Source organism: Oreochromis aureus, linkage group 5 (assembly GCF_013358895.1).
Source record: "Oreochromis aureus strain Israel breed Guangdong linkage group 5, ZZ_aureus, whole genome shotgun sequence".
Classification (NCBI taxonomy): Eukaryota; Metazoa; Chordata; class Actinopteri; order Cichliformes; family Cichlidae; genus Oreochromis; species Oreochromis aureus.
The window spans coordinates 25915169-25939512 of NC_052946.1; the positions used below are offsets into that span (position 1 = coordinate 25915169).

The 24344-nt window shown below is 39.9% G+C and overlaps 2 protein-coding genes across 8 annotated transcripts; one reads left to right on the forward strand and one right to left on the reverse strand.

Annotated features, from left to right (window-relative positions):
* Positions 1 to 724: 724 nt before the first annotated feature.
* Positions 725 to 12952, reverse strand: eif4enif1 (eukaryotic translation initiation factor 4E nuclear import factor 1). Of its 6 annotated transcripts, none has more exons than XM_039612127.1 (19): positions 12605 to 12952; positions 11819 to 11962; positions 11664 to 11737; positions 10256 to 10383; positions 9707 to 9969; positions 9231 to 9429; positions 8923 to 9086; positions 8058 to 8193; positions 6579 to 6755; positions 5812 to 6038; positions 5118 to 5192; positions 4801 to 4981; positions 4597 to 4685; positions 4227 to 4360; positions 3885 to 3966; positions 3621 to 3744; positions 2220 to 2531; positions 1867 to 2037; positions 725 to 1719 (listed from the first exon to the last, which is right to left on the reverse strand). In XM_039612127.1, exons 2-19 carry the CDS (start codon positions 11909 to 11911, stop codon positions 1532 to 1534), a joined length of 2817 nt encoding a protein of 938 aa, XP_039468061.1. In that variant the 5' UTR covers positions 11912 to 11962; positions 12605 to 12952; the 3' UTR covers positions 725 to 1531. The 6 variants fall into 6 exon arrangements, with proteins under 6 accessions (XP_039468061.1, XP_039468060.1, XP_031613414.1 ...); XM_039612126.1 differs by having other exon boundaries at positions 5118 to 5195; XM_031757554.2 differs by having other exon boundaries at positions 5767 to 6038.
* Positions 12953 to 13261: 309 nt separating this feature from the next.
* On the forward strand, positions 13262 to 24340 carry sfi1 (SFI1 centrin binding protein). 2 transcript variants are annotated; one of them, XM_039612124.1, is made up of 31 exons: positions 13262 to 13572; positions 13675 to 13849; positions 13931 to 14002; positions 14102 to 14212; positions 14293 to 14387; positions 14479 to 14596; positions 14683 to 14785; positions 16284 to 16440; positions 16547 to 16708; positions 16824 to 16894; positions 16985 to 17077; positions 17178 to 17275; positions 17371 to 17437; positions 17540 to 17670; positions 18244 to 18325; positions 18399 to 18577; positions 18675 to 18750; positions 19050 to 19145; positions 19245 to 19321; positions 19430 to 19532; positions 19627 to 19723; positions 20049 to 20209; positions 20297 to 20371; positions 20832 to 20906; positions 21017 to 21193; positions 21269 to 21459; positions 21754 to 22018; positions 22121 to 22205; positions 22311 to 22449; positions 22526 to 22625; positions 23456 to 24340. In XM_039612124.1, exons 2-31 carry the CDS (start codon positions 13686 to 13688, stop codon positions 23627 to 23629), a joined length of 3594 nt encoding a protein of 1197 aa, XP_039468058.1. In that variant the 5' UTR covers positions 13262 to 13572; positions 13675 to 13685; the 3' UTR covers positions 23630 to 24340. The 2 variants fall into 2 exon arrangements, with proteins under 2 accessions (XP_039468058.1, XP_031613465.1); XM_031757605.2 differs by having other exon boundaries at positions 13262 to 13849.
* Positions 24341 to 24344: the final 4 nt, after the last annotated feature.

Sequence of the window (24344 nt, forward strand, 5' to 3'; positions counted from 1 at the left end):
GGAAGAATACTTGTGTAAGAAGACCCAAGTAGATCAGCAGTTTCTGAAATGTTCAGTGCAGCCCATTTAGCATGACATGTTCAAAGTTCAACCCCAATCTGATGCTCCATTTAAACTCTTGATTACATCTACATGTCCAAACACATTAGGGTGTTGCCATGTGATTGAAACCAGTATCTAATCAGACAGCAGCTGAATAAATGTACCCAATAAAATGTTTAGGTGTATATACCCACAAAGATTAAGTGCAACGATCAATCCACACACCACCACCTTAAATATTTCACAAGTACTCAGGATAAAATAAATTTAAAAAAGCAACCTCATTAGTTTCTCATAATTAAAGATCAGATTTACACCGAACATTCAAGGAGATCTCGTAAATACAATATTTTGCAATCCAAAGTTTACCTTTAAAAAGTTTCAACTTTGAACAGTTTAGAATTTTCTAAACAGTTTGTACTGAGATTGTGTTTGAATTACAAGTTCGTAACCCTTAACCAAGTTAAGGTGAACAAAAACAAACATCTCAGACCACTGTGAAGTACTGCTTCTGAATTAAACTCAAAATAAAACAATTATTTTCTGTTTCACAAAAGTACAAGTTACTGCAACCATGTGTCTTGTTAGTGTGGAAAGTTTTACAACTGAACTCTTAGTGGCAGGTGTAAGCATTCAACCACGTAAAAAATTTAATTGCATTAAAGAGGAAATACAAAAAATGTTTACTCAAGATTTTATTTATTAATTCTATTTGTGCTTTTTATAACTTAATAGCACACAAACTGAATCCCAACCACCCTCAAAAAAATGACTGCGAGCAGCGCTGCCCCCATTAGTGACCAGTAGGATTGGAGAGGATACAGTTCAAAGAAGAAAAGAAAAAACCCACAAAGGCACAAACAGCTTGCTGCATCCCTCAGAGGCATCTTTAATGCTCCACATCTACAGGAAAGGGCCACTATCTATGCCATGAAAGGGCCACTATCTATGCGCTAAAATTATGCCAACATTTTTCACCGTGTGACCCTCTCAGTATGATTCAGGTGATGCGAGACTGGGTGGCTGCGACGCGACAAAGGAATGCTACTAGCTTTTGCTGACTTTGTCGCAGTTTTCAGTCGAACTGCAAGATTGGTACAGCTCCCCTTTACTAAGAAAAGAGGGGGGGGGTAACAAAACAAAAACAAAAAACACCTTATCTATATACACTGAGAATAAGATTTTTTCCCATGGTCTGTACAATTGGGCCTATACATTATTTACGGTGCAGTCTCGTACAAAAAATATATATTCACTCAGCTGGCAAAACGGATCTCCATCACTTGCCTCTTCAAAAGCAGTAACTTCAATACTGAAGTTAAAGCATGGCTTAGTTACATCGTCCTGTTCTGTGCACTTTCAAATTAAAGTTCACATTTTCACAGTAAACAAGAAGTGGAGATGGGCAAAGAGGGGGGGAAAAAAAACCAAAAAAAAAAAAAAACCAAAAAAAAAACAACAAAAAAATTCCAGCACAGTGTTTATTTTCTTATGGCCGGAACTCTAACTCATCTACACTTATGACCTTGGCTGGCATAGAGGGGAGTGGCTGTTCTAGTACATCTGATCCAAACCACTTGGCGAGGCCTAGAGGGGGGCTGCCGCCATGTCGCTGGGAGCCATTCGTCCGGTGGGGGCCTTGGCTCTGTGACTGAGAGCCAGGGACACTGGGATGTACTGCAAAACAAGACAAAAGTATTCAATCGACAAGTCTTCAAACAAGACAATTAAATGCACCGCATTTTAATAACATTTGTGAGGATAATTCTGCCATAGCCACATAGTCCCACTGAATTTGAATATTTGAAATTTTCCTCCACTCACTTGGTCGTTGCTGTTGTTGAAGTTGTTGTTGCATTGCTGCTAACTGCATTTGAGTACTGGCTCTGGGAGGTAGAAGTGGATGCCCAGTTGCACTTAGTGGGTACAGTGGTTGTCCGAGCAGGGCAGGAGGCAAGCCTTGAAGTTGTGCAAGGTCATGTGGCGGAAATATACCTTGAGAGTACAATTAAAGATCAGAAACAATTAGGTTTAATGTTCAGTTAGTTACAAAAAGACTTTAATACAGTTTTTAGTGTTTTTATAAAGCAAAAGGATACAAAAAAAAAAAAAAAAAAAAAAGGAAGAAAGAAAGAAAGAAAGAAAGAAAAGAAAGAAAGAAAGAAAAAGCCAGCAACCTGCTTGCACAAGAGCAGGTCCTAACTGCTGGGGCTGGATACCCTGCGCCAGCATACGTTGCACCACAGGGTGGAGCTGGGGAGGAGGGCGCACCATAGGTACGTGGGATAGCAGCGGTACTGGGTAGACAGGACGAGGGAAAGATGAGGATGGTCCTGGAGGTACCATGGCGGGTGTATGGTGTCCAGTAGAGCCAGGCCTGAGGCGCTCTTGTTCTTTGCTAGACAACGTCTGTGAGCTGGTCTTTACTCCCCCTGACTGAGCTACATTACCATCCACTGCTTCCAGGTATAGATTTGGGGAGCTGCTGCCTGTAATCATACAACCGAGATCTCAGTGTTACAGGGTATGTGTTCACTCACAGGTATGCAAGTGAAAGTTAAATATCAAACTAGTTGTGGGTACCGTATTTTTTGTACCATAGGGGGCACCAGATTATAAGGTGCACTAAGCGAAACAAAACAGCCAGATAAGTCAAATTTTACTCAACTCATTCTTCTTGCTTCCTCCACTTCCGTACCATTGATTCATTAATATTGAATTCTCTAGCAGCTGCTCTATTCCCATGTTGTTGCAGTATATTAATGACTGACCTCGTATTGTGGATGGATTATCTCAGTTATTCTCCTGGCAGAAATTTACAGCATCCTGTCATGCGATTCCATTTGTCCCCAACCATCGGGAACCCTCACGTTAACTTTTATTGAGTGGAAAAAAGTTAGCATTCATCCTCCAGCTTTACTGTGTTTATGTCATGCTAACATAGCTGTGTCGCTAGCGATCACTTCATTATATACCAGCTAGCCCAACTTCAGTAACCCTACAAACACCACTGCTGTTTAGTTTTCTGTCTTCATTTGTGCTGGAAGTGACAGCAGAGCTGTATGTTTTAATCTTTTCAGAAATCCCTCAGTCAGAACATGTTATATCATGTTTAGGTGGAAACTTCCTGCTAACTTCTAACTCTATTAAATTTAAATTTCTGTTTTCATGGATGCCTGGATGTTAAACTTAATTGTTACACCTGGTAAAGCACCAACACTGATCATTTTATAAAAGGTGAAAGAATGTAGACAGTTTTTAACTCTCAGTGATGCCCCAGTGTTTCGGACCTAAAGCGGACTGAGTTTTGGACCCAGATTACTCTGTGAGGCTCCTGACTATGGTAGCCGTAATGCTCCGACAATCCATCAAGCGGTGCGGCTACGTAGCTTACCAAAGTCGTACTAAAACATTTGACAGTTTTGAGCGCTGTGTACCACGTAAAATTGGTTCGAGGCAAGTAAGCACAGCCAGAATTCATACATAAGGTGCACTGGATTATATGTCGATTTTTGAGGAAATTGAAGGATTTTAAGTGCACCTTATAGTCTGGAAAATACGATAGATTAATACTGCACCATCGTGAGAATGTGCTGCCGAGTCGTCCTTGGTCTCTGGGCGATTTGAAGGTTCATCTTTGCTCTTCTCTTTTGTTGCATACATTTTGCGGATCACAGATGTGGGCGTAAATGAAGGGGACAACTGACAAAAGCAGGGGAGGAAGAAAGGAAAGAAGTTAATACTAGCAATAACAACAGGTGCATGAATTAGAAATAAGTCAAAACGACTTTAAAAACAACACTGGGAAGAAAAAAAGTTTGCAGAGTTACGTTTATGCTTACCATACTGGTGACAGTACTTCCTGGAGAGTTTCTTCCAGCAGGCTGAGAGCCTGGTCCAGGGGAACGATTAACACGCTGTGGTCTGGACAAAAAAAAAAAAACCAAACACTCAGCCATACAAATTCCAACCAACATTTTTCATCCTTGGACACATACATTATACTGGTTTAATATGTGGCAATATATTCTTCAGCTTTGTTTATAAAGGAAGTATTTGTTTGGTAAAAAGCAGTCAATAAGACATTAAAGTGCATGTCACTCAATTTGTTGAAATTGACTGATATAACTATTTTAAGTCTCAATACTAGGTGGTATTTAAACACAGTTAAAGCAAAAACAAACCTATTTCGGAAAGACTTGTCTTGTGGCTGTTTGTAACCAGATTGGAATTGGTGGTGGGCATGGAGAGCAAGATCCTGCTGGAATGCCAGCGCTTCCAAGTCTGCTTGGTTAATAGGAATAGAGAGCGCCCTCATCTGGAAAGACAAGGTAGACCCAACCCAACTCATCAAAAGTCAAAGTTTTAGCTCAAAGGCCTACGTATGTATAAATGTAATTTTTAGTCCATGATGATGATACTATCAATATGACTGTTACAAGCAACATGTATCACAACATATACATTATAATACTTAAACAGTAGTTTACTGAAAGCATATTTATCCATTTACATATGAACCAAAGAAACCGCATGAAATCTCATCTCAGTAACCTGTTGCTGTGCAGCAGATCCAGGACTGATTGACCTGTGTATATCAGCAAACTGTTCTGGTAGCATGGGCTGAGGACCAACAGGAAATCCTTGAGGTAGGAGAGGATGAAGAACTGTTTATTGACCAATTTATGGGCTAATCCAATTTAAAGAAATGCATGCCATCATTCTTCCTAGTTCCATGGCACTCCTCAGTAAGCTTACCTGCAGGGGGTTGCAACCGACTATTGAAGTATTCAGGTGAGGGTGCCCTCTGTGGAAAAAGAGGGGGTGAAGGGCCCTTGTGTAGTAGGCCACGTAGAGGTGCAGAAGTCACTGGGGCCTCAGCGCTGCTCAGCAGATTGCCAAACTGCGTTGGGGAGCCACTACGAACTCCCAAGAGCTCCTTTAGAGAGAAAACATTTTTTTCAATAACTTCTCATTTACTTTATGATTTGATAGATTTAATGTGAATAGTCTACATCTAGCCCTGACTGATTGTAGGAACACGTCATTATCCTCAGAACAGCAACCATACCCACCTGGAATATATTTTTTTGTTGCTGTGCAGGTACTTGGGCATCAGGCAGTGTCACCACAGCTTGATCTGCAGTTTGCTGCTTTGTACAGGAGGGAGGAAAATTGGGGTAAATCAAAGTAGAATAAAGTAACCAGTCTGCTACTCTACATTCTGAACTGCAAACAAATCGGCCTTAGTCAAGTTACCGCCAGGGAGAAAAAAGTCAACTGAACAAGACAGACGTGTGCATGCAATTCCAAGTCAAAGCGTCCATTCTGCAAGTGAGTAACGCTGTTAGATTCATGTTCCATTATATATTCTGACAATTCTTTTGCCCAATTCAAGAAGCTATTACTTTTCATTTCTTCACCAACTTGCACAAAGGACAGTTTACAGACGACATTGTACTGCAAAAAAAAAAGGGTATACAAGCTACAACCTCAACAGTTAAGCAAATTTATGCCCATCATTTTCTAGCCTAATTAAAAAAAAAAAAAAAAAAAAAAAAAAAAAAAAAAAAGAGGGGGGGTGGTGGTTTCTTAAGCTTGCAGGATGCATTGAACAGGGCCCGAGTTCACCTGTTTTACTGCAACATGCACAATGCTCCAAGTTGACACGTATAAAGTGTTGACTTGGAGCAAAGAAAATTATAAATATGTAGAAATACTTACAGTGTTGGTGTTGGTTTTGGGGTGAGGTGGCAGAGTTCCACTTGCCTTCATGCTGCTGACCAGTTTATTAAAGGCTGACATGTCTGTGTCACGTGAGCGCGGACGGGCACTCAACCCGCCAGTTAAAGCCTCTTCTAAATGTTCAGCCATGAAGGGCGTTCCATTTCCTCTCTCGGCAGGTGGCACCTTTCGCATCTGTGGTTCCGAGTCTAGCCTCATTCCCTTCATTTCTCCCTCCACCTCCTCCAATGAGAGTACAACTCCAGAATTAGCTGGGAACACATACAACAAAATTCAAGCTTCATGTATCAGAGCTCAGTGTTAAAAAGCAAATTACCATTTCATTGAATGGATTTATTAAATTATAAATTGTGTTAAATTATAAATTAAACTCCACAGTATCCTGAAACAGCTTTCAGTGCATTACTGCAGACAGAGGTGCAGCTGAATGTTAAAACTCAAAAGCCTGAAATTCAGCTTCTCTCTACATATACCCATTTTTGAAAAACATGATAGCTAACTGCTGAAATCTGAGTTCATCTAGCTATTGTCAAGGATCATCGACGTGTGCACCATGGCATTCAGCACTTGCTTGTTTTTGGCATTCTTTTGCCATACCTACTTAAAGACAAATGCATGAGCCTGCTGAACTGTGACTGTCACTCCATGGATATAAAAAAAAAAAAAAAAAAAAAAAAAAAAAAAGTTGGTAACAGGATGTGTGTGGTTAGGAACAGAAAAGGTAGACTTTTAATCCACGTGACACCGAGTAGAGCTCAGCTGTGGAAATGGTTTAGTAAACAGACACTCACTGCTGTCCCGAAGCCGAGCCTTATTGGCAGAGAGTGTAGAAAGCAGAGGTTTCAGGTCTACTTTGGCCTTATGCAGCAGCTCCAGGATGTCCACCTTCTCCTTGCATTCAGAAGACTGAATAGGTGCAAAATATGAGGCATTGCCTCGGCTGGGGGACGTGCAACGTGGCTCAAGCCCTTCAGAGAATCAGAAGGGGAACAAGATTTAGGATATTTAACAGCAATCCAGATCATTTCGGGAGCGTAATCTTTGTTTGTACTCAAATAGCATCACATATGATGCAATAGCAGCAGGTCAGGATTTTGATAATACATCCCAAAAGTGGTGTGCAAATGTCAAGGGTATGTTTCCAAGATTTCTTTAAATTGTGCAAGCTATCCTGATGATTAAACAAGAACTGCTTGAGGTGGGCAATATAGGCTCAAAATGATATTTCAAGGAAATCTTTCATTTCTGATAGTGGGAGAAGAATACTCAATGTTTAATCAATGCCTGCAGCTCGCAGATAGCAGCATTTATTAGTACAAACAAAATGAAGGGCATTTTCTATCCTTATCCGAGTGCTATCGCAGGTCCATTTTGACAGACTGTGCAATATGCACAAGAATAAACACATGCTTAAAAAAAAAAAAAAAAAAAAAAAAAAAAAAAAAAAAAAAACCCAACCCGTTTTATCATTCCTGCTGCACTGTGAATATATAAAAACTGGTGTCTTTCAGTTTTATATAATACCATTTGTACATACAAATTACTCTTTTATAGTTATTCAACATCTGCTTTTTATCTTTTGTTATTCTTCATTTTTCTTTTTAATATTTTTCTAATATAAACAATTCAGCTTTTCTTTGGCCTTTGTGCTACTGTAACTAGTCAATTTCCCCAGTTTAGGATTAATAAGAGTAGATATATCTAGTGACAAAGCAAAATATACAAAAGACAGCATAAGTGAAATGTAAGCACTAAAGCAGCTTAGGTCATGTTTCTTCCTAGAAATTTTAATCATGACTTAACAACTTAACAGCCTTTTAGCGCTTCAGGAATCTGTAAATAGTGTCACACAAAATTGATATTGAAATTTTTTTATTTTATTTTATTTTATTTTATTTTATGTTTTTTCTAAACCCAGGCTGTTGTAACATGGGTAATGGCTTTTAAAATTAGCTGCTTTAAGCTCAGCTTTTTCCACCATGTAGCCACATTAGTAGTTTCCAACCACCATTCGTGCTTCCTGTCATAAAGAGTCATACAGAGTGCAACTAGTGAACGCTCCAGCAAGTCATTTGTTTAACACAGGGGTTTCACATCCCCACCTGTTAGCACCTTCTCCTTGCATACCTTCATACCCTTGTTTTACTGTGTTAACATCAGACGTCATGTAAAGACTTGTCTTATCACAGATGATGTGATATGGCACAGCCCTACAACTGCTTTTACAGAAAATAGATTTGACTCAGTGATCAAGAAATCAAATCACTTACCAGCAAGTTTCTCCAACTCTTCATGAGGAGTTGACCTCAAGCTGCTGGACCGGCTGCATGGACTCTGGTTACTAGAGAACCACTGGCTGAAGCGGCTAGCTGACACAGGGCCCTCTCCCAAAACATCCTCTATCATCTGTGAGACAGAAATAGGGGCCTGTGAGACAGACTAGGATACAAAAATCTGCATACTGAAGGGTGCAAGAACAAATGTGCCACTTACGTTTGTAGCGCTTTCCATCGATTTAGCACTAAAAAGGTGCTAGAAGACTGAGGGCAGTGTCACTGAATGCACTGCTGTTTGACCTTGTTCTCATTTACCAGAAAGCATAGAATCTAAAAATGCTAAAAGTAGTTTGCAGTTGGGCTTTTCTAGTTCAAACTAGAAACTGCATCCAAGCTACAATGATGGGCATAAATTTGGATTGTTGATGCCTTTTAAACATCTCAATAACCCCATGCAAAAGCCCAGAGAACAGAATATTGATAGTGCACCATTCAGTGACATGACTCACCAACCAAAGACTAAATTCAGTGAGGTCAAGCTAGTGCAGCAGAGGTAATCTTGCACTGATACAAAGTATCAATACTTTGTTTTATATGACTAAATGCACAATTTGTGAAATTCCGATTTTTTTTTTTTAAAAAGCCACAACTATCAGGCTTGTAAGAGTCTTAATTGTATAATTTGTTTTTAAGTTGACAGTTATGTCTGGTTCAGGGGTGAGCAAACATGAAAACCTCTACTGTTAAGCTTTTCTGGAAAAATAAATCACACTGATATTTTAGAAGTTACTAATGACACCCCATCTGTGAGCTTCAAACCACTAAGCCAAACAAAACCAGAGTGCACCCCAGTACTTACAGAGGCCAGTCCTGGCATGGTCTTCTCTAGATTGAAGAATTCATTGAAGTCGAAGTCACCAGCTGAAGGCTCTGGCAGAACATCAGTGTGGGGAACTTCCTGATCAGCTGTCGACTGCAAACCCACATCTTGCTCCTCAGGCTGTCCGCCATTACATTCCACTACTGCATACAAGATGTGCGACAATAAAATTAAATACAAGTCACAATTTTAACATGAAGTCTTACTGAACTGACTTTCCAAATACTACTAGAAATACAATAGTCCCTAAAAATGTTGGCAGTATTTCTAACAATGTCTTGACATGCCTTCTTTCAAAGATTCTGTCCGCTTCCTTGAACGCTTAGATTTGCGTTTATCATCTTCCAGGATTTTGTCATCAAATCCAATAAGCTCAATTGTCTCTGACTGGCTGGTGGGACCCTCCGTGAACCACTCTGGCTCGTCTTCTGCATACGAGTCATTCCTCCTCCTTTCGCTAAACACACGCTTGTCACCAAAATCTCTCTGCAAATGATTACATGGGACAAACAATATCAATTTAGAAATATGGGATGGAACAATTAAAGAGTAACTGCACAGAAACACTTTTATAAATTTAGCTCAAGTCTTACAAAATTGTGTTTTTAGACAGTTTAAAAAAAAAAGAAAAAAAAAAAAAGATTTTCCTTGAACTAAAAATGTATCGTGTAAAATAAAGTTGCAAAAAATGTAAGTGCATCCAATATTACATTAAAACTAAAAGCAAGGACATTTGCATTGACTGAAAGTGACAAACACCAACCCTGAATCTTTTATCCTTCAAGTCTCTCTCACGCTCCTTCTCTGCACGAGCTTCTCTCTCAAAGGCACGGGCAGCAATTATGCGTCCACTGCCAATTCTGCGTGACCCTCCCATACGTAGAGTGTCATTTTCTTTGTTTTCCAAGGGGCTGATTGGGCGACGGATATGAAGGGCAGCATTGCCCTGACATCCACCTCCAAAGCTACGTCGCTGTGGGCTCAGTACTACATCCAGGTCATCCTCCTTTAACCGCTCACGGGGATCTAAAAAACAGGGAGGGAAACACACACCCCAAATAATGATGATAATAACAATAACAATAATAATAATAATAATAATAATAATAATAATAATAATAACAACAACAACTGTTTTATGGAGTACATAGACTACATGAACAATTCCACTGCAGCAGTTTAGAAATCTTGTGCAAGACTGGAACTTAAAATCCTAAACATTCATTGATCAGAGCACAGTTAAGTTTCTAGACAACATTGTTATGAAACGCAAAGATGAAAGGATAACCATCTACCATCAGTAATTATTTACCTGGGATTCTTCGTTTTAATGGAACTCTGTCATCCATGTAGTCCTTCTTAAAACCTTCCACAGGTGAGCTTCGCTCTGAAGTGGGATATAGTGAGGCATGCCATTTCTCAGGGTCCCAGACACCATCACTGTTTAAAACAAACAAACAAAAAGCCACCCATAAATTTCAAATAAAGAGACAACTACAGCCTCAACTGGGATCCTGTTTAGGAAAAAAATAAATAAAGAGCAACAATGAAAGATACAATTCCTGCATCTTGAAAGTTTAACATTTATATTTGAGTATTACAAAACTACTGTGATGAGTACAGTAAAGATAGGCATGGGCAAAAATACAATACACAGGTCAGGCCATCCATTTCAACCTTTATGCTGTGAGCACAGAATACAACCCAAAAAGAGGGTGCAATAAAATCAGATCCTCAAAATAATAAACTAATTGATACTGTTGCACTAGCAGTGTTTAACTCTGATGACAGACTACTATAAACAATTTTTCCAACAGTTGAGACAAATCACATTTTAAGTACATGTCTTCAAAATCTGAAGTCATTCATTAACTCTCTCCCATAAAGACATTACACTTAATGACGAGTTCTGACACCTCAGTATCCATCAATAAAGATGTGATTGGATGACAACTAAAATTGTTTGCAGGTTTTAGCAAGGGTAGCTGCCTAGGCAGAGACCACTCTCACACCTCACTACACTAACGGATGCAAACATAAGCAGATCTAAAAAATAATGACAAACTGCTCAGTTCAGAAAAGATCTTCGAGGGCAACTCCTAGTAGGCTTTGAAGGGGTAAAGAGGTCTTTTTTTAGGATTAAAAATACCCCCCCACCCCCCACCCAAAACCACTTGACCCACCCTTTAATGAGCCCACTTCTCATATAGTCATAGCTACTGTTCCTGGCTCTAACAGCTATTGGACAAAGATACAAGTCTTCTAGTGCAAGCGTTTGTTTTGCTTCTCAAGCAGACATCTGAACAAATCTTTGACTGTTGTTTAAGAATTACCCCAAGGAATTTAAATAAGCTCCGAGCAAGAGACAAGCTGGAAGTGCATGTGAATTCCAAAAAGCAGGAGCAAGTCTTCTGGACAGTTAAACTATGTCAATGATTATTACAAACTTTATGCAAATTTTAGTTTCAAGACAGTGAACATATTTGCATAGAAACTCTTCTGCTTAACCTTGTTTAATCAAAGTAACTTTTGATCACACACACTTCAGTTCCAGCAACAAATACAATTGAAGAACTGTTGATCTGTGCCAAAAATCAGTATTTCACAGCATAGAGAAATACTAGTACTTTTCCTTACTAGAATTCACCCATGCTTTCTCATTTGAGAAGCATAACCTCCTGTCCAGTATTACCCAATGTGACTTTTACACAAATTCATACCTGTCATATTTCTCAGAGAGACATTCAGGCCTTTCATTGGAGATTGGCAGCGCTTTGATTTCCAAAAGCTCCTCCTGCAAATAAATTGATAGTCTAGTTTAATTCACAGCAACATCTAAATTTGATAAACAATGACACAGCTGGCATTTTGTCACCTTAGTGTATCTGTAAGGAGCTGTGGCTGCCGGCTTAGGCTGGTCGACAGCAGCGTCACCATTCTTAGGCTCTACACAGGCATCTTTCTCCATGATGGATTTCAGACAGAGCAGACAGTGTCTCAGCCACCAATGACTCTACACCTGTGGATGACAAGTTAACATTTACAAGTCAATTATACTCGACTACGGCCACTAAATACAGTCTTAAAGGCCAATTACTTCAAATGAAAGGACGCATGTTCCGAAGATTAAAAAAAACCCCCAAAAAAACCTGCTTCCTTCTGTTGCTGCAAAATATATCAGATGTATTGCCATCTTAAACTAGGCAGCACGAGAAAACAAGATTACAGAAAAGTTGCCGTGAAGAAAAACTTGAACTCTCATGAAGCTTACCTGCACCGGGCAGTTAAAAAACAACTCTAGAGTCTCAGGTTGTTACTGGCTAATTAGCAATTTAATTGACAGCAGCTGAGAACTGACATGTCATTATATTACAAAGCGCTTACATCAATTTACTAATTGGGTATCGCATTTGAGTTGTAAACGAAGCCGTTCTGCAATGAAAGGATCCAGCGAGTTAAAGACATGTAAACATTTTAATACAAAACATTCCTCATCATTTCAGCTTTAGGAAATAAACGCTACTAGTTAGCCAAGAGATTGACACAGGGTTAGCCAAACGATGGTAGCGTCCCACACAGTTAACCATAAGGCGAATTCGTGGCACAAAAGTTGTGTAGACAACCGACTTGCAAGTCAAATTTTGGCAAAAGACAAACTTACTCAGTTTGAATGCTGTGCGGAATGCCGGTCGCTAACGGCCGAGCTGATCACGTTAGTTAGCTGGCTAGCCTAGCCTAGCACTTTGAGCTAGCTAACTAGCTGGGGGACTGGGGATAAATGCCCACCCAGCGAGCACCAAATCGTGAGCCGGTAGAGTTGTCGCTGTGATTTCAGGGAGCACACACTATAGAGGGGTAACCTAACACAATAAGACTGGTTCAAAACAACAAATTAAATCACACGGAACCGGTGAAATCTCAAATAATAGTCTTCTCTTTCTCTGTTTTCTAAGTCGTAGCAGCAATTTTCCTCTGATCACCGCTTTAAGAAGGTCCTGGCAAAGATTACGCCGTGCCCAGCGCGCCTTTGTAAAAATTAAAATTGGCAGGTGTGCGTTGGCGATAATTATTTTAAAATCTAAACCAATATATGAAAATTAATTTCAAAATAAATTGGTTTATACGTATGTATATAAAATATTGAAAATGTAAATTGCTTTGTAGTGATTTTTTTTATACTACGGTAAAAGGCACGTGACAGGCATTATTAGAGACAGCCATATTTTGTCTCAGGATTCGCTTGATTTGTGATTCTCCACCGCCGGTCTCCTGATGGTCCTTATGAAAATAAAGACCCCGTCCTCGCGGGCAGTCCACGACTGACATTTCGTGTCATCGTCGTTAAACTGAGGGGACCTTAAGTACGTTCTTCCTGTGTGAAGTAAACATTTCAGAGTTTAAACTGTTGTAGAGGGAGGTGTATGAAAAACACCACCCCATATTGAAAAGTTTATTAAGCAGACCGTGACTCTTATAACTACCACAACCAGTTTAGTGTGGTCTCCACAGACCGGCAGCAGAGGTTGTTGTTGTTGACAACTGTGTATCGAAGACACCAAGTGGTCACGTGATAAGGAAAAACAAACGCGCGGCACTTTGTAAAGAGTTTTAACGTGAGAATAAATGAAGGTAATTTTATCATGTAAGCTACAACAGCCTTCAAAGTGTAAAATGCGGATGCTTTGATGCTTGTATTTGAGAAGTGATGCGATTCGGTGCTCTGTATAATAGCGGCTTGAAAAATGCAAAGTATCGGCGGAAACTCGGATCCAGTAAGACCCCGTTTAAACTATGTCAGATCTCGTGGTGAAGCAAAACAAGTGCGCAAAGTTCACATCAGAAAGGTCGCTTACAGAGTTGGATACACCTGGAACAAAGGTGGAAGACTCAAGGAGCTGAGAATAAGGTGCTGAGACTATTCCTTGACCCACTGTTATCATGTTACTGTCTTCTTGAAAATTAAGTCTCCTCCATTTAACTTCTGCAGGCACCTTGCAAGAAAGTTTCTGAAGATATGGATACAGAACACCTTTGGCCGAGTTCTTCCTCATGAAGCAAAGTAACGTGTTTCATTTGTTTGGAAATTGAAAGCATTTTCAAGTTTACCATCTGGTTGCCCTCGTTTTCCTACCTGCTCACTAATTCCAGTGTTTTCCAGGTCGCACTATAACAGAGTGGTACTGAGAAGAACCTTTGAAGGATGGAGAGATGAGTGGTGGTCATCCAGGAGGGAGTGGAGTCTGAACATGCGAGCAGACTGTCACTACAGGTCATTACAGTACATTATAGAAGACTTTTATAGTTGATTCACTGAAGTCTGTTCATGTGTTCATGCTGCTTTTATTTCAGGTATTACCTGTGCAACTGGACTCTCCACAGCTGGCGAATGTTTGTGTGTTTGCAGAGGGAAAAGAAGATGCAACAGCAAAAGGCTCAGTCATTTGGTGTGACTTTTACCATTCAAGCCTAATGTTGGGGGTTGTCAGATTTTATAATTCACTGATGTGTCATCACCCACTTTGTTTCTATCATCAGCTGACAAGCAGCGGATGCGTCTGGTGTTGGACAGATGGGAGGTTTTCACAGAGATGAGAAGACTGAAGAGCAGAATGCTGGAATCAGCTCTTGAGCAGTACAGGCTCTCAGCTATGCAGTGAGATTTTTGTGTTATCAAATGAAAACTTGTAGCATTATGATTTTTACCATAATATTGGTTTTACCATTGTTTTTGTTTTGCAGCTCAGTGTGGAGCTTGTGGCAGACTAGATTACAGCACCGTCGAGACCTTCACGTTTTGGAGGTTCAAGCACAGAAACAGAGGGCGCTAACCTTAAAGAAAAGGGTAAGGGCATGATCGAACACCCCTGTGAATCACATGTTAATATTATTATTAATAGTAATAATAAAAATAACAAGAATAATTTTTTCAATACTGCACCTTTCAAAACAAAGTGACAAACTACAAAATGTTTAAGAAGAATTAAAAGTGAAACAACATAAAGTGTAGGAACGCTGACAGTAGAAGAAGTTCAAAGGCAGTAGATAAAGACAAATTTTATCTTATCTTTATAAAGATAAAGACAACTTAAAATTATAAACATGTAAATTAAAAGCATTTATGAAAAATTAGACTAAATAAAAAAATTATCACCAAGAAAAAATTATGAAGGACAACATTCACTTCAAAGCAGAGGCACAGTAAAAACGTGATCATCAAAGTATGTCTTTAAGAGAGATTTAAAAGATGATAGTAAGCTCTGCAGTCTGATCTACTCAGTTAGGCTGTTCCAATCTGTCAAACTAATTAGATAAAGATGACCCAAGGAAATACAAAAAATAATAATAACAATAATAAAGTGATAATTTCATCTGTTATTATTGAATTTTAAATTAACTGTGATTAACCACATTCTTTAGAAAGCTGAGTTCAATTTTGATAGCCACACCTTGGCCTGATTCAAGGCAGACCTGTTGAATCAAGAAATAATGGAAATGGAACCTGTCAGACGAAGTCAAGTAGATTTACGTCATACCGCCATCTGTCTTTGGAAGGTTTGAGTCCCGTTACATCTGGCATAAAACTCACACAGTATTTCATAAAAGAAACATTACACGGTGTCAAACATGGTGGTGACTCTGTGATGGACCATGAATTCTGCTCTCTACCAGAAAATCCTGAACGAGAATGTCCAGCCATCAGTTCGTGCTCTGAAATTCAGACGCACTTGGGCTATGCAGCAGAACAATGATCCAAAACGCACCAGTGCGACTGAATTAAAATAATTCTGCAAAGAAGAGTTGGCCAAGATTCCTCCACAGGGATGTGAAAGACTCATTGTCAGTTATTGCAAACACCTGATTTTAGTTCTTGTTGTCAGGGGTGGCACAAGCAGTCATTAGATTTAGGGGGCAGTTGCTTTTTCACACAGGGCCATGTAGGTTTGGATTATTTCTGTCCTTGATAAATGAAATCATTACTTAAAAGTGCATTTCATATGAACCTCAATTATTTTTATCTAATATTAACATTTGATCTGAAACATTTAAGTGAGATAAATGTGCAAAAATAAAAAGAAATCAGGAATGGGAAAATAGCTCAGTTATACTACAATCCTGTGAAAACTAACTCTTACTGAGCCTAAGCAGCATAAAATAAGACTGGACAACTGAATTGAAATGCTTATCTAAGCTGAGGTGGTTGTCAACTTACACTATGCCCATGGATGACATGCTCCCGGGGTAAAATGTATAAAGAAAACCAAAGAGTAGTGAACCTTGAGGTACATTACTCCTGTGTGTTCTCTCTGGTGATGGGTCACCTGATATATTTTGTATTGAAGGCTTGGCTTCAGTGGAAAGAGATGCACACGGCTGCTTCTTGCCAGAAAGAGAAAGAATCCAGAGCTGCGTTTCATTTTATCTCCAGATTGAAAAGAAGAGCTTTGCATCAGTGGATGAGATATGTGTCCTATCGCCACACCAAGACAGAAACACAAGGTCATTATAAAATACCCACGCAGCTTTGTTTCCATTCTTGAAGCATCATTATTTTGCTATCTCTTAACACATTTTTATTTTTTGTTCTTTTGTGTTTCGCCTTCAGCTTTGGCTCAGCGTGCCTGCTCTCGCCTCCTGGTGAGGAGGTGTTGGAGTAAATGGAGAAATGCTCTCGCTCGCAAACACAGTGAAGAGACCCGTTTGCAAGCAGCAGCCCGTTTGGCCACGCGGAGCATTCAATGCACAGCACTGGTGCATTGGAGAGCTTGTATCCTGATCCACATGTAGAATAGATAAAACTTGGACAAACTAGTTTTTCTACCTGCTACTAAATCAGTTTTAATTTATCGGCATTGTTGTTTGATTCTTGAGCTCTTCAGTAGATGTGGCATTGTGCAGAGAAGAAACTGAAAGAAAGCATGCAGCAAATCAACACTACCAACATCATTTAATGGTAAAAAAATAAATAAAATAAAGAACCCACACATAAGCAAAGATCAGCATGTTCAATTCATGTATTCATCACAGTGCATTCTCATTGCAGCGTGCTGGATTGCGAGGGTTGTCTCTTAATGTCGTGTTGAACAAAACATATCGACTGAACAACCATATGGCTATCCAACATTGTCAGCAAACGGTAACTGATGAACACACTACGATCTTCACGCTGCAGACAGTCAGCGTTACTCTCATTGTAGATTTCAAAGCATCTGAAATGCTTTTTTTTTTTTTTGTAGATGACTCATAAGTACTGGAAACTATGGCAGGATCGTGTGGAGGAAGCTGAAAACCGGAGTTTTAAACCCTTCATAGATATGGCCCTGAGTAACTACAGGTGCTCTTACATACATTTCCCAATCCATAGGGCTATAGTCACGGCTCTTTGTTGTAACACCCGTGCTACAAATGGAATTTTGTTTCTCGTTGCAGCACTTCACTGCTTAGAAGACATTTTCACCACTGGAGAGAGAAACTTGCTGAGCAGAGACACATGCAGGTATTTTCAAATACAACTCAAGACAGCAGAGATGCAGATGCTTTTGCATCACAACACAATCAACTTGTTAAGTTTTGTTTTTTTGTTTATTTTTTTTTACAGGAACTGGAGCGTCGTGCAGACATTTGGTTTGTAGACCGTATGCTACCTCGGTGCTTCCAGTCTTGGGTTGAGTTTACCCTCCACAGCAGAATGCGTCAACAGAGAAGACTCAAAGCTGAAGCTTATAATCGGTGAGTCATCATCTTTCTCCTCTTCAGTTATGCAACTCTTCAAATGAAAATAAAATAACAATATACCTTTTTAAATTTGGCTGCTTTCCCCTTGAAAGTTCTTTTTTTTTTTTTTTTTTTGCTTCTCTGGACCACTTTCAGTGTGGATGCTGTTTTTAGACCCTCTATTTTTAGATCACTGGTCCCATTCTGAGTGGTGGGATGCGTGCATACAGATTCACCACAGTCTTTAAACAGAAAGCAGACATCATCTTCTGTGTCAAATTGACCCCAATTTCATATTGAGGATCATTTTTGCTCATGGGAGCTGATCTCTGGCTGTAACTCAAAGACAAAAAGGTAGTTTTCTATGGAACTGTCTGTGGTGTCCAAGCCCTGAGGCACCACGATCAGGGGTCATTTCCCAGACAGTCAGAGTGTCAGATTGACTTTATTTAGGCATCTGAGGGAGAACATTCAGTTTGCATTATCTAGACTTTGGTTTGTACTGGTTTGTGTGTAGACTTTGTAGTTTTCAACCTTAGCAGGTGGATGAATATGGCCAAATGATCTGTCTGTCCACTGTGTTGTCAGGCGGCGCCAGTGCACCTGGGTGTTTTACACCTGGTGGGGGAAGTCGGAGAAGCTCAAGGACGAGATGCTTTCTGAGCGGATGGTATGTCAACTGCAGATGAAAACTTTGTTGTGGTGCACCGCACTGGTGATAAATAACACTTACGTTTTTCCAGGCAGTTCTTCATGACGAGAGATGCCAGAAGCAGAGAGCCTGGATGCGATGGAGGCAGCGCACACAAGAGCGGATCAAAGAGGTGGAGAAACGGGAGGCTTCACGTAGTCTGTATCGTCGCACACTTCTACACAGGACGATGATGCAGTGGAAGGAAAACAGCACTGAGCTACGAGACAGGTGAAGCTCAAGAAGAAGTTTTGGTGAAGCTGTTGAATCATTTGGGCTTGAGCTAAATGTGCTGTCGGCTAAGAATCGTTTATTTGTTTTACTTCAGGAGAAACAGAGAGCAGCAGGCCTGCCATCAGGGTGATTTGCGCTGCTTAAGATTGGCCGTAGAAAAATGGAAAAAGGTGATTATTTAAAAATTTTTTTAGTCTAGTCTGAACCCCATCTGTTACTTCAGTCAGTGCCGTAAGGAATCAGCGCCTTTGGCTTAAGATTGGAAAAAGACTGAAAGAATTAGATTTTTGATGTGGAAATGTGTATCTTATAAATTCTGCTCAGCATCTCTGACAGCATGAGACTGCCTAAATGAGACCAAAGCTTTGGAGTGACATTATGAAAGCTGATAGATTTTTCTTCCCTGCTTTGATTTTAATTGTAATCATGTGTAATGTGTCCGTTTTCTTTTTTTCTCTGTGTGTGTCAGTTTGTTCAGAGCCAGAGAGCAAAGAAAAGCAGGCTGGAGGAGGTTCAGAGTTACCATGACGTTAAACTTCTAAAACACTCCTTTGTGGCCTGGAAGGTACACATCTTATATCAGTTAAAACCCACATGATTTTATTTGTTTAGGGTCATGAAAACAGTGTTAAAGTCTACGCATTGTGGCCTGCTGCATTCACAGAAACACCAACTGCAGATGTCTCAGATCTATGACCATGCAGAGGAGCTTCACAAGCAGCACAGTCAGTGTTTTCTCAGGTAATAAAAACAAATACTGTGTTTCATTCTAAATTCAGAGTTTTATTTCTTCTGTTTAGAAATCCTTGGTGTTTGTTAGGATCTTAAGTTTCAGTCATGTCTCTCTAGAGTGGCGCTTACTGAGTGGAGGGAAAATGCAGAGCAGCGGGCAGAGATCCGGCTCGCAGAGCAACAAGCACAGAATCACTTCCGTCACGCCCTTCAGCTTAAGGTTACAAAGCGATCAGATGCATACATGTTCAAAATTATCAGGCGTCTTCATATTTTCAACACTGATTGCTTTCGTTTTCACTAAATCTTTCAAGGTGTTTCATGCTTGGAGAGAAGCAACAACACATGCAGTGTCAAAGCGCTTCCAGCAGGGGGAAGCACTAAGCAGGGCTCAGCAGTCTATAAATGAAGGTAATGTCATATGTTGCCGTTTTAACTCCTTTTAGTTATCTATTTTTCTTTAAACAAACTTAACTTTGCTCTTGTGATTGCCACCTACCTGTAACCCTTAAGAGCAGTGGTGAGTAAAGAATAATTTTGATATTCCAGCATGTTTTTCTTAGTCTTAGAGTTGTTTGGCTGTCATGGAAAGGTACCGCCTGGACAAATGCAGCAGTTACCTTAGCAGTTGTCAAAGATGTTGTACCTGTTAAGTAACTGTTGCATCAGAACTGTGCTTTCTGGTTACCAGGTGTATCCAAATTGTTGTAAACTTTTTAATCACTTCTGTGTTTAGTGCGGTTGCTGCAGTTTTTCAGACGATGGAGGAATCGGACCAGGGAGGCTCGGAGGGAGAGGATAATCATGGAAAAAGCCAGGAGACACCATAACTCCAAACTCCTTTCTAATGCGCTGAAAGCTTGGAGAGAGCATCACTACCAGCACCAGAAGAATAAGGTTGTAACTTATTTTATCCCTTAATGCATAAACATCTATACTGACATCAAGCTGTAATCTAACTTGGTTAAAACTGTGATTTTGTAGGTGATGAAAAGACAGGGACTGTTATTGCTGAGATTAAAAATGTACCAGATGTACTTTGAGCTGTGGAAAACAAAGGTTTGTTGATTTTCCTTTTTTTGTGGTCTGAACATTGATCAAAAGAAGCGAATATCTACCATTTGCTTCTATTTTGCTTTTACTGCTAATCATTTCTGTTAGGAAAAGGAGTTATGGGAAAACAGCAAAGCCAGACTTTAAATCAATAGACTTGATTCAAAAAAACAATATTTGGTGTGAACAGTCTTGACTTTTAAAATGGCATCAGTTCCCCTTCCTTCATTTGCTCCCAGGTGTTTATGGCACTTTGAAGGTTGGTTTATTTTTGGCCATCTGAAGATTTTTCCACATTTCTTCTATGGATTTAGGCTGTCTCTCTGTCTTCTGACTGTGCGATTTTGAGATCTGTCTGTGTGTTTATTGTCGTCATGCTGCAAATGTTGCACTTCTAATGAATGCGTATTGATTGGTTTTGATTGAGAGCAGTTAAACAGGCTTTGGTTTTTCTTTCTGCTAACAGCTGCAGCACAGACAGCGAGAGGCGAAGCAGACGGAGAGAGCACTCTGGCACTGGTCCCTCACACTTCAGGCCAAGGTAAATAACCTGCCTCCACATTATTTTCTCTCTACACCACCAAATGCATTGCAGAAATGGTGCTCACAGGATCTAACAAGCCCTCTTGATACTTTTTGGACCTGCTGCAGGTGTTGTATGGGTGGAGGATTTGGGTCACAGAGCAGCGGAGAAAGCAAGAACATGCAGCCAGAGCTGCACTGGTCTACAGAGACCAGCTGCTGAGGGAAGGGGTGACATGCATCCTCACATATGCCGCTCACATGAATGATCTCACAACAAACCTAACACAACACAGTCAACTACAAGTAGGTTATTGTGCATTTCTTGTGATTTCTAGACCTAAGATTTCAGTGCCTCACCTCTCTGCTTGTGTCCTGCAGAGATCACAACACCTCCAGAGAGTTGTTAAACGTTGTGCTGCACGGTGGAAGCAGCGGGCACTGTGCAAACCCCAAAGAGAGCAAGAGACGAGAGGGCAGCCAGCAAAAAAGAGTGTGAGCTTCTGTCTGAGCAGTGTTTCATCGTCTGACTCAACAAAGCAGGAAGCTGCAGATGGATTGCATAGCAAGCTGTGAGTGTGTACTTCACTCTGACAGGCCGTGAAACTGTTCCACACATGCATTTTGACATTTTTTTTAGGCTGCGTACCCAAACACCGGTTTTAGGCCCATAAAGGGAAGAGAAGTTATCAGTAAAAGAAACATTGCTTCATGTTTTTTGATGGTAAAATCCTTTTTCCAGTGCTGTATGTGGTAATACATGACAATAAAAACAGAAAACAAGCATCTGAATATTGTTTGAAGTATAATATGCCTACTTAAATTGAAGCATTGTGTTAAAGCTTTTTCTTTTCTGTTTACTCAAGTACCCAGCCACAATCTGCCGTCACCAACATTAAAGCAGCTCCAAACTCATCTGAGTCCAGTCGTCGCACACAGAAAAACCTTCCAGCGTCAAACTGCCGCCATGCTGATGATGTTTTTGTTGCCTCTCCACATCAGTGCACCGTCATGTCAACTGTGCAACCCTCTGAATCTCTAATGTCCAACATGGACTTTTTTCAGCACACCCAAAACCGAGAACCTCTTTTACCTCCTTCAGCTTTCATGACTCCTGGGACACGGAATAAAGTAAGATAAGATACACCTGTTTGACATATCAGCAACTATTTGTTGCTGTATTAAGTAACTCAGTTTGGGTTAAACTTTTTCTTCTTTTTTTTTCTTTTAAAGTTCAAATCAAGTCTTGGAGATGCTTCAGTTGAGCCTTTTCCTCAGTCTGTCGCTTCTTTAGATCCCGACTCATCTGCATATCCAGGTATAGATCCTGCTCTTTTTTCTAGAGTATGTTTTCAATATTTATAAAAAAACAAAACTTATTAAATCACCAAACCCAAAACAACTGTTTTACTGCTTTTTCAAGAAACACATCTGAGTGCATCTGGTGGAGAAACTGAGGTTCCTGATGCTGAAAATGCAACAACAACGTCAGCTCTGATGAGCGAGCTTCTTAGGATTCAACAGGACATGAAGAGTTTCCAGCTGGACAGAAAGCAGCTCCGGTAGAAATCTGTTTTCCATTCTTCTTTTCATTGCAATATGTGATGTGAAAATAGCGCTGGTGTTTTATTCACTCAGGGCATGGCGAAAGCTGAAAGGGGTGTTACAGAGTTGGCTGCAGACCAGTGGAAAGGACGAAGTGATGGAAAAAAATGCTATCTGTCAAGAGTTGAAGGACGTAAGGACACAAGATACTTTTGTCACTGTTTATGTTGAACATAAACTTACATTGTGTGCTATTACGCTATCCTGATTTAATCATCACAGCCCAAAATTTGGTGCCTTTCACATTTAGGTTCACATAAGTATTAAGCTCAGTACCCCAGTCACACAAGTGTAAAGACTAATTTTACACTTGCGTTCCCTAGCGAACGGCAAAAACCATTCACTAGGGAAAAGTGCATATTCCTCAACTAGTTGAGCCAGCAACCACTCACCAACCTGTTTTGGAGCTGCCAAGCTGTCTCTAGGGCTGTGTGAGTGAAGCTTTAGAGATTATTAATGAAGTGAAATGCCTTTTGTTGAAAAAAGCATTTTTGTTAGGTAATTCAGTTCTAAAGTAAGATATTTTAAATTCCTGACATTTCAGATATTATGCAATTATTGAATCTGCAAAGTGCATAAGCACTTATAACAACAGATATCTTACGCAACAAGTAAGCGTGATAAGGTAGGAAAACAGATTCAGATACATTACCTTTTCACATATTTTAACTATCTGTTATAAATCTAATGGTTCACATTTCTTTCCTTATGGAAAGGAAGAAGGGACTTTGCAATGTGTGCATGTGCAGTCTTAATCATGATGCTAGTTACCTGAAATAACTTCTGTTTCTCTTCCCGATGGCTCAGATTTTTCATGCATTCTTCTGAAGCGTCATTTGAACTGTAAATCTCTGTCTGTGGAGGAAAAGAAACTAAGCTGAGAGGGTGGTGCATTCACTTAAATTATTAAATTATTGCTCATGGTACTGACTGTGTCACTCTTGGTGATTTTTGATTTGACAGTTGGAGGAGCTCATCGACAGGCTGTCCACTAAGCTGGAAAAACAGAAACCGGTGATGTTGCTGCACGCAGAGAGAATCCAACATTTGCAGACTGTCCTCCGGAGTTTAGGACTTCATGCTCCTCATCAAAAAACAGAAGAGTCAGAAACTCAGAACTCTGCATTTCCAACGTGACAGGAATAATGGACCTGCTGATTGTTTGAACTGTTGTTCACTTGCCAGCATCACATTTTTTAAAAATAATCTGATCTTTGAACTGAATCAACATATGCATATTTGACTACTCTGTGCTTATGTCTTTACTGCCCTCAGCTGGTGGGGACCAATTTGAATGGTTCTTATTAATTATCGTGTAAAATGTCTTCGGCATTCCCAAAACATAAACGTCAAGTGCCTTAAAGGAACACTCAGCTCTATAGCTACACTGTAAATCCAGCAAAACGTTGGATAGGGGTTGTCCTTGTTGCAGATGGTGCAAAATATTTCCATATGTGTGCAAAGAGTGACTTTACTGTTTTCGGAGGAGGTGCCCTTACGCAATAGGTCTGCTGTTACCCTGTTTGTAGCAGTGCTTCTAGTACTTCGGAAAAATCACTGAACTAAAATCACAGATTTTAGTCTAACAGAGAGGACAGCAGTCTGTTTGCAGAGTTATTATATCTTTGATCAAGAGCAGGTCAAAATGCAAGGATTTTATCCCATTTTACTCTTTTCCATCTTTGTGTGCTCTGTAAGTGGTAAGTGTTGTTACTGAACTAGGTGATTATTATTGTTTTTTTGAAATATGTTCTTCAGCCTCATATTGTTGAAGTGTTTCTGATTCCTGTTACCATCTGTTTGGAGCATTTCCTTTTCAGGACATTAATAAAACTGAGTTTAATAATATGAA

What these genes read in the sequence shown, in the direction of transcription:
- eif4enif1 (XM_031757552.2), bottom strand. Translation starts at nt 11,911, where the DNA reads ATGGAGAAAGATGCCTGTGTAGAGCCTAAGAATGGTGACGCTGCTGTC. An exon ending in CTCCTTACAGATACACTAAG is followed by an intron (nt 11,738 to 11,818) that starts GTGACAAAATGC and finishes ATTTATTTGCAG; the next exon opens with GAGGAGCTTTTGGAAATCAA. An exon ending in TGAAGGATAAAAGATTCAGG is followed by an intron (nt 9,430 to 9,706) that starts GTTGGTGTTTGT and finishes AATCATTTGCAG; the next exon opens with AGAGATTTTGGTGACAAGCG.
- sfi1 (XM_031757605.2), top strand. Translation starts at nt 13,686, where the DNA reads ATGCAAAGTATCGGCGGAAACTCGGATCCAGTAAGACCCCGTTTAAAC. An exon ending in AAAGCTGAAGCTTATAATCG is followed by an intron (nt 17,671 to 18,243) that starts GTGAGTCATCAT and finishes CTGTGTTGTCAG; the next exon opens with GCGGCGCCAGTGCACCTGGG. An exon ending in CGACTCATCTGCATATCCAG is followed by an intron (nt 22,206 to 22,310) that starts GTATAGATCCTG and finishes TGCTTTTTCAAG; the next exon opens with AAACACATCTGAGTGCATCT.